Genomic DNA, 13,585 nt, shown 5'->3' on the forward strand with positions numbered 1-13,585 from the left:
CAGGAGTATTAAAAATCAGAATAACCCTAAAAGAAGAAAAGGAACTATAAAACCAGCCCAAACTGGTCTAAGCACTTTCAGCTGTTTGAAAGTGCATGTGCAGCAGCCATGGAAATGGGACATTACTGCAAGCGAGTTCTGCCCATCAGCGTCCAAATTCTACCCAGTAACGAGTAAAAAACCACACCCAAATAAGTGTGTGGTGGGGATTATTTCCCTGTGCACTCAGTAAGCAAGGCTTTTGGGATGCAGAGAGCTCTTCAAAGCCTGCCTCTGAAGAGTTTGCTTGACTGGCCACCTGGCAACTGATGCTAATGTAGTTATTGTATACTTTATGACCACTGTTACAGTAATGATCAACTTTTACTCTTGTTTTTATCCTCTCTGCAATGATTAGCTTGAAAATAAGTGACAACTTGTAACATTGGACTGTATTTTGAATTGGAGCCTTACTAAACATTCATTTAGATAAATACTATTAAAAAGAGGATCTGTTCAAACTGTTGTAGTAAAACTGATACTAACTAGAAAAACGAAATGTAACATGTAACCAAAGCAACCAAGGAATCTCCTGCTGCTGCTAAAAGTCATCTGTACAGACCCAACCATATTTCATTAATTATAGAGAAATAGTAACTAGACATGATTAATCTAAGACTGAACTAAGGAACTAACCACTACACAATGTAGCTTTGTTAATAAGCAGGATATTTCTGTCATGAGAATGATGAACTGTAGGTCTGGTCAGCAAACCGAGAAAACCCCCGGGAACTGCCAAGATTAGAGAAGTAGGTAAAAGGTAATTTCGGCAGGGGGAGATCATGACCACCAACTCATTGACCACCTACCCAAATGATACCACCTACTCAAAAGAGAACAGTGGACAAAGAAGACAAGAGTCTGCGCACTGATTTACATAGAAAGTGAAGAAATCTCGACAAATCATTAAAGAGAATAATAATGAACATGTATTAATTTTTAGAATATGTAACCATCAGTGTATAAAAAGGGAAATTTTTGAAACTGAGGTGTGCTCCCTTGGGACAAGCACCCCATTTCTGTGCATTAATGGAATAAACTTGGAAATACCTTTGCTCTGAATGTTATTGGCTTGCCCACCAGGTAAAGAACCCAGATTTGGGACAACAAAGGCAATACCTCTTTTCTCTGCCTGCCATCACTGTCTCTGCAAATATACCTCTACCTACTTAAAAAGAACTTTTTTGATGGGCAGATGTACATTGCTATATTATTTATCTATGCACAAATACAGCCAGGAGAGCAGACCTCTGATTTTCAGCTTGATCAGGAGATGCAGAGTACCGTTATTTGGACTACTAAGTCACTGGTGCTGGCATGTTTTTTTAATTCATTGTAGACTGGGGAGATAAATGGATGTGGCAGCCACCCTGCACTCAGCAAGAGACAATCAGGTTCCTGTAGGTTCTGAATTAGCTGTAGACATCTGAAACCACCAGTTGTGCTGCATGCAAGACCTGTTAGTCTTTCAGCGGTGTGAGCGGCAGGGTTTCTCCGGGGCTGTTAGCAAGCCTGGAAGCTTCCTGCATGGATTGTGTGAAAGCAGCTAGAGAGAACCAGTAGTCAAAGAAGCATTTAGTAACAAAACTTCGTCCTCAGGGGAGAGAGACTCCTTGGAGAGGCAGCATGGGAAACTCTGAGAGAGTACACTACCTGCTGTAGTTTTCCTGACAATAGTATTAGAAAAACATGACTGCCTATACCTTCCCTGAAAAAAGAAGAGTGTACCAAAGAAATGTTTCAATTCCTACTGGCAAAAACATGTTGGCAAGTCCCATGACTTAGTGAACAGTGATAATCATCTCACTGACTTTGTATGCTCCAAACCAAAGGCTGACAGCTAACATGTGCCTTCACGGTAGTTGTCTTGTGTGGACTAAAATCAATATAAAGTTTGCTCCAGTAAGAAACTTTTAAGGGTGGCATTGCGCAATACGGTTTAACTCAGACAAATGCTGATAGATATTTGCACTTACAGGTGAATATCTGCAGGAAATTTGCTAAGAAGTTTGTACAGTGAATTCAACCCATCATTCCCTGCTGGAAGGGAGTGTCGCAATGTTCTTCCCAGACTTCTGAAAGTTTGCAGAGATTGCTGAACTTCAGCAGTGGAAGAAAATATGTGCTTGACTCGCCCCTGCTCCCCCTGTGAGCCATGGTGGTGACTGAAATCACAACACCACCCAAGGAATTTGGAGGCCAGCAGGACCACCCGTGCCATGCAAGCTGTGAAACACCCCTGCGGATCTCAATAGGACTTCAGGTCTTTTTGCTGGGGTAATTGTGGACAAATATATCACTGCTGTCTCTGCATTTTTTAGTGGATTTGGAGTTGAGGGCATGTTTGGCTCACAATAGAAATTCCCTTTGAAGTACTAACATGAAAATCCTGAGTACTTTGGTACTGCTGTTGAGTAATGTCGTATTTTACAGATCTTGTTGCCTTCTCATTCATGCAACAAATACATGATGTTTTTGTAATGTAAAAGAAAGTAGAAACCTTATGTGAATTAAAGTTTCATCTTCTGGCTCAACCCTGCCCTCATTGCAATCAGTAGAACTTTTGCTATTTAAATATTTTTTCTTTGTAAATGATGTGCCTTTAAATACTCTTAGGGTTTGTTAGTACAGTAATAAGCATTATAGAAATATGCATTAATATTTTATACACAGTTTTCAAATTACTGGTGTAATATTCAGATGTGAGAGACCTTTTATTTCAAGATGTGAAACCCTCAATTTTCTAATTTTTGCTATAAAGTGAAATTGATTCTTTTTCTCTTCCAAAAGTTTACTTAAGATTGAAACAAAAGCATCCCCTAGGGGTGGGATCTCTCCATAAACATAACATTTTATGAACTCGTTTGTCTTCATTTGTTGAGTGCTGCCCGGTATGCCCAGGTCTATTCAATTAGCTCATTGCTAATTTCAGATTGGCTTCTGGATACATTTTACGCAAATATAGCCTGTGTCTCAAAGGCAAGTCCGTTGGAGAAAAAAAAGTATATGCACAAAACTTTGGGGCCTTGGTATGAACTAGTTGTTTGCCTGGTGAACTGAGTCCTTCAGAAGTCATCCAAACCTTCTCCTGTGTGACGGGACCTCTAGGACACCCAGGAAGCTGGCTTTCCTGTGAACCTTGTGACTTTGAAAGCAAAAAATCACACTTCCCTGACTGTAGTAGACTTCTCCCTGAAGTACTGGTTCTTTGCTAGCTCAACCCCCACCCTCCGCTCCTTAGGATATGTTCCGGAGAAGCCTGATGTCCAGATCATCTGTCTTCAGCTGAAGTATTTTAGAGTTGGAGATCATAATCCTATTGTGGAAGGGAACGGATTGAAACCTAAACTGTCCTAGACTTCATTCATTTTAATGAGGTTGCTGTTGCTTGCCTGTGGCAGCGTGGTCTCAGAGTCCCACCCATAGCGAATGGCTATATGTGCTGCATGGCCTGGCTGAGAGCGACAACCTCGCAAGGGGACCAAGCCCAAGGTAGTGGGTAGTTGTGGGCCTGGCAGTAGGTTAGTGGGTCATGCAGGGCACCCCTGTGGGGACAGTGAATTGTGTATCTGCTCTACCTGTGCTGGAGACCAAGGTCTGGCCCAAGGCCAGCGTGTTTACAGCTGTGGCAGTTGCATTTATGGATTAACCTTTGAGTATTTGGAAAAATATATATAAGTATGAGTGTGTATATGCTTGTTTAAATTGTAAACATTAACTTAAAGTACTAAAATTGCTGTGATGACCAGTCACTGAAGGGAAAAGAAGGACATGGACCTGTTGGAACGGGTCCAGCAGAGCACCACGAAGATAATCAAAGGGCTGGAGCACCTTCCTATGAGGACAGGCTGAGAGAATTGGGGTTGTTCAGCTTGGAGAAGAGAAGGCTCGGGCGAGGCCTTATAGCAGCCTTCCAGTACCTGAAGGGGGCCTATAGGAGAGATGGGGAGGGATTCTTTATCAGGGAGTATAGTGATAGAATGAGGGGTAATCATTTCAAACTGAAAGAGGGGAGATTTAGATTAGATATTAGGAAGAAATTCTTTACTGTGAGGGTGGTGAGACACTGTAACAGGTTGCCCAGGGAAGCTGTGTATGCCCCATCCCTGGAAGTGTTCAAGGCCAGGCTGGATGGGGCTTTGAGCAGCCTGGTCTAGTGGGAGGTGTCCCTGCCCACAGCAGGGGTTTGGAACTAGGTGATCTTTAAGGTCCCTTCCAACCCAAACCATTCTGTGATTCTATGATTCTATGATTCTATGACTACTATATTCTCTAATTTTGCCCCATGCAGAATTGTCCAGAAATCAAAGTACTATTCAAGCTCATTAGCGCTTCCTGCTATCCCTGAATGTAACTTCATATCTGTCAGCAATTCCTAGGTGAATAGGAAGTATAGGCTGCTGTCCCTTACACCATCCAGATGTACTTAGCCCAAAGCAAATCCATTCATTGACCAGTGAGATGAACAAAGACTGAGAACGTGGCTGTTGCATTGAGTGGTGACAGTCCTGAGACTGGTGAACCTCAAACACATTTCAAGCATGTGCCTGCCCACCAGCATTTGTTCTTGCAGCCATAATTACCTGGTATTGAGATCGCCCCATCAGATCTCCCAAGCTCTGCAGTATGAAGCCAGGTCAGTGCTTGGACAGACATTTCCACACCATTACTCGGTGTCGGCAGCAATAGCAGTACCCAATAACCTTCCACTGAGACAGTAGACAGGTGTACAAACGGTGTACAAACAGTGTACTTTTTTATATTCCATCAGTTCAGCATCTACTGGTAACTGAACTGAGTTTATGCATTGCTTTGTGTTTTCTAATTTGGCCATACTATTTAATGCTAGTTCCTGAACCTTTCAGGTGATCTTTCCAAATGCTGGCTGCATAAGGACTATTTGACCTCCAAGATATGTCAAAAAGGAGTGCACTTAGTCAGGCTTTTGAAATGGCTTTTGAAATACATTTGTGGGTTTTTCTGTATAATTCATAATTGTATGAGACATTTAAGAGCCTCCTATTTGTAGGGAAAAAAAAGGCCTATAATGCTTTTTGAATAAGGAAGGAATGGCAGTCTTAATATCTCATGCAAAACCCATCTGATGGATTTACATCCTGCTGTTCCAACTGGGAAGAGTGTTTGCTTTCATTGTCTGTTTACTTTTTTTTTCCTATGGGGTGGAGTATTTGCTTTTGATCATTTCATTTATTTTGTGACTTCCTGCTAGGTGTCCGCTGTATTCTGTGCTAGTGATGACTGTATTTCTGTGGTAACTGAAACATAGAAACCTGTTACTTGTCTCACAGAGCTCTCAGGCACCTCCAGCCTAGGTGGTACAGGGTATCACAGAAGCAAATAAAGTGTCAAAAAGACATGAGTGACCTGTCTTTAAAGCAGGCAAGTAAAATTCTGCTGAGGGCTGTGCTCCTGCAGGTGCGCTGCTGTTGGTACACAACGGTTCACGCTTGCTGTGTAACAGTTTGGAGACGCGAATTTCACGCTTCAGTCATCACCCTGAGAACTCCTGGGAAGCTCATCTGTCTCCACGTGGTCCTGAAAGTAAAGCAAAAACCCCTCTGGCAGCAGCTGAGCAGACATTGATCTGCTCCCTAAAGCTCCATCATTGGCTCAGCTCCCTCTTCCAGCTCCTCTCTCGGATGGAGAAAGGCATGCTGCAGAGACTGAAGGCAAAAGTAAGATATCCGGCTTAGGAAAAAAAAAGATTCTTTCTCTACTGTAGGCAGGAAAATCTGTGTCGCCTGAGTCAATCCACACGTGGGCTGAAATCCTGCCTCTACTGAGCTCCCATGCTGCAGGACAAAACCTGTTATTTTACTATTAATGAGTGGGTGTCTACAACTGGTGTCTCTGCTGATAAGGACCTTCTTCCATACTTTGTGGGCTGACTGGCTATTGAGGTGAATAATCTGTTTTAAGTACTTGCTGGTTTGCTTCACTATTCACCATGCAACTGGAAGCATTTATCATTTACAAGAAGCATATACTTATAGTTTTTCTTTTATGTTCCACATTAAAGGGCTTTGTATATTTATTAGCTGACGGCAGTGAGCATTATATACTTCTCATTTGTTTGTGGTTGTCTGTATTTCCTGCTGTTAGCAGCCCAGCAGAAAGCCAAAGGAAGGGTTTCCAGGAGTAGCGGCGCACAGGCTTTTCCATTGCATTTTCAAAAGAACATTGCATTCACACAGAACTATTTTCAAAATATGGGTGTTTTTAGGGGATCAAAGACAACTAGGCAAAATGATTGAAATACACCTTGTGCACGGCTGCCAGTATTTTTTTTTCTCTATGTAGACTTTCGGTCACATCCCATTTTGCGCTGGCTGTTTTTCATTTCACACCGTCAAAGGAAGTGCTCCTTTTTCAACACAGTGCTGATCCCTGTTTCAAGGCTGGCCAACTTTACTGCTTGCTTCCTGGAAGGTTTTGCACAAATGTGTATAGCCTTCTGGGCTGGAGAAAGTAACAGTGAAGCCACTATTTTCTACATTTTCCATACTATTTGCTGTATTTTCTTTCCCACGTGCACAACAAAGGGGTTGAGACTGCTCCTCCGGAATGGACCACTCTTTTTCCCTGAGGAAACAAGTTTCCAAGACTTGCACTCTTACATGAAGTTGCGTTATATTTTCTGCTGTTTCCTTAGAGCGCGCTCATCTTCTTTGGTAATTTTTATTTTTTCTATATATAGATATAAACCCCCACATTTATTTATTTATTTATTTATTTATTTCACAGAGTGTCCCTCCTGCGTCGGGCCGTGTTGGGACACCCCGGAGACCCACGTTTGGGCGGGCAGGCAGCCTGGGGACCTCCCTCCCGCCGGCACCGAGGGGATGTCCGTGTGTCTGTCCCGTCCACCCCATCTCCCCCCCGCCCCACTTTGCGGGACAGCGGGGGCACTCCCACGCGAGTACCAGCGGCTCGGGAGCACCCAACAGCAGCCAGAGCCCGCCTGCGTCGGGGCAGGCAAACAAGGCGCCCTGACCATTTCCCTCGGGGGGCTGCCTTTGCCCCCTCCCCATCCCGGCGCAGCGGAAGGGCGCAGGGAGCGGGCCGGCGGGAGGGGTGGTGGTGCAGGTGGGGGCGGCCATGCCGCGCCGTGCCGGGGGCGGGCGCAGGAGGATGCTGATGCCGGCGAGCGGGGCGCAGCCTGACGCAGCGGCGGCCCCAGCCGCGGAGGGCGGGCGGGCGGGCGGATGGCGGGCGGCGGCGGCAGCGGGGCGCCGCGGGGCTGAGGGGCGGCGCCGCCGCCGTGCCGCGCCGCGCCGTGCCGTGCCGTGCGGCGGTCGGCCGGGCGCCGCTGCAGGCTGGCCCCCTGCGGCTGCCTGCGGGGCGGCGGCGGCGGCGGGCGGGCTGCGGGGATGATCCGGTTCCGGAGCTCCAGCATCAGGTCGCTGAGCCCGGAGATGAAATGCACCGTGCGGCTGCTGGACGACTCCGAGATCTCCTGCCACATCCAGGTGCCGGCGGGGAGAGGGGCGGCGGCGGCAGCGGGGCGCCGCGGGGCTGAGGGGCGGCGCCGCCGCCGTGCCGCGCCGCGCCGTGCCGTGCCGTGCGGCGGTCGGCCGGGCGCCGCTGCAGGCTGGCCCCCTGCGGCTGCCTGCGGGGCGGCGGCGGCGGCGGGCGGGCTGCGGGGATGATCCGGTTCCGGAGCTCCAGCATCAGGTCGCTGAGCCCGGAGATGAAATGCACCGTGCGGCTGCTGGACGACTCCGAGATCTCCTGCCACATCCAGGTGCCGGCGGGGAGAGGGGCGGCGGCGGCGGCGGGGCGGGCAGCGGTACCCCCGCTCCGGGGCTCGGGCGGCGGCGGAGCCGGTGGCAGGGCCCGGGGCGGCGGCGGCGGGTTCCCGCACGCCCCCCCCGCTCCTCTGCGCGGGGCTCCGCGCACCTGCGGCGCGGGCAGCCGCGGCTTCTCCGCCGCCTCCCGGCGCTGCGCCACATCGGCCACGGCCACAGCGCGGCGCGGAGCCCGCCCGGCCGCCGCCGGAGCCGCGGGGTGCGCCGTGCTCCGGCAGCCCCGGCACGGCATCCCTCGCTGCGGCCGGACGCCCCCGGGGAGCGGTGGCCCGACCGGGCGACGGGGGAGACTCCGGCGGCGCCTTCCCCCGTCCCCGCGGGGCGGTAAGGGAGCGCCCCGGTGGGCACTTGGTGCCGGGGAGGGGGCGTCGGGAGGAGACCGGCCGGCTCTGCGGGGCCGGGAAAGCCCTGGCTTGGGAGGCGGGCCCGCGGCGTGCGGTGCCGGGAAGCAGAGCTAGCGGGCAGAGTTCGCAATAAAACGCTGCTCCCCCTTCCTCCTAATTTAAGGCGAGAGATAACTTAACGGAAGGATTTTCAGCAATAGTAGTCGTGCAGTTGGAAAGACTGCAACTTTGCTGTGGTCCCCGTTCCTAATTACATGCAGCCTTTTCATTCCTTCAAGTAATCAAGTAATAGGGATAAGGAGGTAAAGAGTAAGGAATCCGTGAATTTCTGGTGGGAGCAGCAATGTTTGTAGTGGGTGCAAGCAGGGCTATTTTAGGTCCCCTAACAAGACCCAAACTCTGATGCATTATGGAAGTCTTATAGATTCTTAAACTGCAAGCATTACAAATCAAATTACTCTGTTTGAAATTTCCGTGGCACTCATAGAATCACTGAGATGATCTTGGCATCCAGGTCCGAAGATGCGAGTGGTCTTTTAGGAAGTTGTTTGTCACTCACAGTTGGTCTTTCTGTCTCTCTGGCAGTATGAAATATCCACAGCTTTAAATCAAGTCGGTGGTCTTGTACGTACAACTGTGGCTGAAAAAAATCAAGTGCCGTAAGGTGCAAGCTGTGTTTTTGCTTGGACCAAATTCTGTTTTTTATTAGTTCCAAAGGAGCCATTTAATACTAGAATAGAATAGAATAGAATAGAATAGAATAGAATAGAATAGAATAGAATAGTTCAAGTTGGAAGAGAACTACAGCAGTTATCTCATCCAACTGCCTGACCAATCCAGGGCTGACCAAAAGTTAAAGAATATTATGAAGGTCATTGTCCAAATGCCTCTTTTCAAGACAATGGCACGCTTGGGGCATCGACCAACTCTCTGGGAAGCCTATTCCAGTGTTTGACCACTGTCTCAGTAAAGAAATACTTCCTGATGTCTAGTCTAAACCTCCCCTGGTGCAGCCTTGAACCATTCCCATGCATCCTATCACTGGATACTGGGGAGAAAAGATACCTCGCTCTCCATGTCCCCCCCTCAGGAAGCTGTAGAGAGCAAGGAGGTCACCCCTCAGCCTCCTTCTCTCCAAACTAGACAAACCCAGAGTCCACAGCCACTCCTCACAGGACATGCCTTCCAGCCCTTCCACCAGCTTTATTGCCATCCTCTGGACACATTCAAATACCTTCACATCCTTCTTAAATTGTGGGGCCCAGAACTGCACATAGTATTCAACTTGAGGCTGCACCAAGGCTGAATACAGTGGGACAATCCCCTCTTTTGACCTCCTGGTTATGCCGTATTTGATGCTCCCCAGGATGCGGTTGCCCCTCTTGGCTGCCAGGTCACCCTGCTGACTCACATTGAGCCTGATGTCCACCAGCAGCCCCAGATCCCTTTCTGCAGGGCTGCTCTCCAGCCACTCCTCTCCCAGTCTGTATTTATGTACTAGTTACACTCAAACAGCATGTAGCCTGGACGTAATAGGAAATTACTGAAATGCCTTGTACCTATATCATTGTAGTGTTCTTGTTAATGAATAGCGTGGTTATGAGATCATAGCTTTAATAGATAAGCAGCAGAATGGCCTTCAGATTCTTTTCTTGGAGCTGAATGCAAGCTTTGCATAACTTATTTGGCATCCTTCAACATTAGTCTCTTTAAACAATGATGAATTTGAGGTCAGAACCTGAGATGGTGTCATTATAGCTCTGTAGATTTATAGTGCTCAACAGATTTACATGTGCTAAGAGTATGCCCTTTGATGCCCACAGGGTAGAAAAAAACAGTCATTACTTTAGGTGTGACATTGTGCAAGGTGCAGTAATGAGCTCAGAACCAGTTGAATCGTATCGCGTTGTTGTGGCTCATTCCACTTGTAATGCATGCGGGGGAAAAGTGGTTTACACCACAGTTGAAAATTTAACTATTAAAATTTAACTATTACAGTTCTACAGGTAATCCTCAAAAATGGATTCTTTTTTAAACTCATCTAGAACTTGTTTTCCTGAGTCCGCACACTTGACTAAAAATATTTAAAATGTAGGAATAGGTGCTGTTTTTTTTTTTTTCCATAGGGTATTAGGTGCTGAAATTCTAAACATGTAAATGCAGATCCAAGTGTGAGGAACTACTTTGCTCTTGGTCACTTCAGCAGAAACACGCAATTAATGATGACATTTCATGGTTCTGACTTAACCTGTCACTCTTTTCTGTGCCACGTGCTTCGAACTGCTTAATCCTATCTATAGATAGCTACCCTTTACCTATCACTGCATATGCAGAGGAGATATAATTTAGCTGTATAATTTGTTTATCCTCTTGTATGTGCATAGCTGTTAAGACATGAGACTAACAAATCCCAACCCATTTAACTTTTTGCCTTCAGCCTCTCGATCAGATCTGTATTTGAACTTCATAATGTGGACAAAACTTGCAAGGAGCTTTCACAATGCTACAATTTTATTTTTGAATGGGAAAAACCCCCAAGTTGTGAATTAGTTGTATATATGCATATAGATGCGTATTCAGCGGGACAGAACAGCCCAGATGATGTGCTGCTGGGTTAACAGCAGAGATGCCAGGGTTGTGCCAGCTGGAACATGTTGGACAGCTGTGTTTTGGTCATTAAGAGGATAAGAAAGCCTAATTCTACAGCACTGAGAAATGCCAACAGAGTCTCTTAAGGACAAGGGATGCAGCGGAGAACGGTGACGACTGAAATTCTAGCTGTGCATTTTCATGGGGAGAGGAGAGGAGATATGCAGCTAGTCTGCAGGTATTGTATGTGTAGCTGATGATTTGCTGCATTTTGGTGCGCTAAGTTTTGCCAGATCCTACTTTTTCAAGTATATCTTTCTAGCAGTTGGCTTGCCCACATGGGCTAGTATTGGCAGGCCCCAGTACCTCTTCAGTGCAGAGATGTCCGCTAGCTAAAATCTTTGTGGGTGCTCTGTAGATCTTTGGTGCTACAAAATCTGCAACCAGAATTGTGTGTTACTCAGCTAGAACATTGGGAGGTAGTGTTAGGAAAGGTAAGCAGGAGCAGATGTATTTAGATACGTATGTGTAAATTTTTTTTTCCTCCCTGTGTCAATTTTGTAGTGTTTATGTAGGAAAATAAAATAAATTTTTACTGTTAGAGTTCTTTCAAGGCAGTGTTTCAGCAAGCCAACAGGCTAATAGAGCCCGCTTTTGGAAATTACATTTTATAGCAAACAGACTAGTGACAGCATATGGGGTGGTGTGGGGAGAATCAGAGATGAATCATGCATTTGCAGACTCCAGCCAACTAGTTATCGAGCCGTGCAGCTGCCATGTAGGTCACCAAGTCGCTCAAGGCTAGGTTTGCAGCTCAAAGGTCGGGATTCAGCATGTCGTCCTCCTCATCTGAGAGACTTCGTGACTGCAAATTGGCTGAAGTGGTGACAGACAACAGGACAGGGCTGGGGCCCAAGGGATGCGCAACTAATTCTTGTGATGACATTTATTTTCCCATGTTTTTTTTGTTTGTGGAGCCTCTCTGGGACCCGTATGTCGGGCAGTCTTGCAGCCAACAGTAGGGTGAAGTTGTAATGGCACAGCTAAAACGGAGAGGTTACAAAAAACAGCCTGAAGGGCCAGTGGGCACTGTCCGCTCCCACGTGCGCGGCAGAGAGGTGACCTGCTTGTGCACGCTGCCCGACAAAGCACGAAATCAAGGCTTGAAAGAGGGCAGTGGGGGAAGTAGGTCTTCAAAACTATTGGAAATGCGTCTGGAGCAGCAGGAAGACCTCCTTTCTGGAGGTGCTAATGAGATACTTATTTTCTAAGTCATTGACATAACGAGCACTTTACTCCTGTTTCTGCAGGCTTCATGTGAAAACTTCACGCATCTAATTAACCTTTTAGTAACAATAGCCTAAACATCTTAAATAATAAGGATTTTTTTTTCCTGGCTTGTTCTGTAAGATTACTTGTGCTTATTGCAGTTGTGAGCAGAGTTAATCATCAAGGTCTTGTTGTCATAGAGTTTTTGTTATTAAATACGTAAGTACACCTTGGGTTCAGTGGTGCCACTGGCATGCTTTAAATTAGGCATGGGCTTCAGTATACCTTGTTTAACTGAAGTGACTCTTGAGCACGCTACTGTTCCTTTAATTTTTAAAAAATATGAGTAAATATGCGTTAGTAACCATTATAACTCTAGAATTATTTGTCTATATGAGGTTAATACAAAATCAGAAGCTCACTCTCAAAACCGCTACATTTAATGTATTACTTTATTTTCAAATTAATAAAAGTTTTACTTTGCTCTTTGAGCTTGTTCAGGTCCAGCTGTGCAAAACTGGGGGTAAGGTTGGCATGAATGAGGCTTTTCTCTCAGCTGGAGCTTATTGACAGTGGTAGTGAACTTTGCTATCTGTCTGTTTTTCTGTAAAAATATTGTATGACTGGATCTTCTTGTTCCTCAGCCCATATGTACAATTGTGTAGTAACGGGGCCTTTAAAATGACACAGGTTTTGCTTTGTATGAGCTTTCCCAAACAAAAATATGTATAGGTATCCCCCAAAATATCACCTGGCTACGCTACTGATTTTTTTTTTTTGTGTATCTAAGTGATTATTTGATTGTCATTTAAAAGAACAAACTTGAATTTCAGTGTGTGTCCAGCTTTTGAGTAAGGAGAAGACATAATTTCTAAAAACTGGCTTAGGAATCAGGAAGAAAACAAGCAGAGCAAAGCTTTGGTTTACTCGTGATCTGTTCTTAGACTTTTTACCTTCTTTTGCATGAATAAAAATAAGGGTGACAAAATCCAAGAAGTCTCATTTCTTTCTGCTGCTGATTGTCAAATAGTGTAAGAAGGATGCCCTTGTGTCTTTTAAATCTTAATTCAGGAGCAGTTTTTGTGCAGTTTGAGTACTACTATCTGTAGTTTGGCTAATACTTTGCTAGCTTGACTTTTTTTTTTTTCCTTTTAAATGTGACATACACTGTCCTGTCTAGTTGTTTTTGTAGCACATCATTGATGACTGGAAACCTACCTTGTTGCTTAATATTTTCTGCTTGGTCTGTGTCTTGCAGGCAGATGCTAAATTTAATAGAAATCTGTTAACCAAAGAGCTCTCTTTAAAATTCCCATCCCTCACTAAAGTGTAAAAAACAAAACAACATGCTGAAGCAGGCTGTGAGGTAAAAGAGCAGTGTCCGTGAATCTCACTGTGAAGATATGCTGAACATTGGCAATTTGGAGAAAAAATAAGTGGGGAAAGGGAAGGCAGCATGAGAAATGGAAAGAGCAGAGAGGCCAGAGATGAGAAGGCAACGGAGAACCATAGCTG

At 46.1% G+C, this 13,585-nt stretch overlaps 1 protein-coding gene across 1 annotated transcript in view; it reads left to right on the plus strand.

Annotated features, from left to right (window-relative positions):
* Window positions 1-7,627: 7,627 nt before the first annotated feature.
* FRMD3 (FERM domain containing 3) overlaps window positions 7,628-13,585 on the plus strand; it is a 141,539-nt gene continuing 135,581 nt past the window's right edge. The window contains exon 1 of the mRNA XM_063320805.1: window positions 7,628-7,804. Within this exon, the coding sequence (XP_063176875.1) occupies window positions 7,706-7,804 (99 nt within the window). The 5' untranslated portion in view covers window positions 7,628-7,705. The remainder of the gene's footprint in view (window positions 7,805-13,585) is intronic.

Source organism: Chroicocephalus ridibundus, chromosome Z, assembly GCF_963924245.1.
Source record: "Chroicocephalus ridibundus chromosome Z, bChrRid1.1, whole genome shotgun sequence".
NCBI lineage: Eukaryota > Metazoa > Chordata > Aves > Charadriiformes > Laridae > Chroicocephalus > Chroicocephalus ridibundus.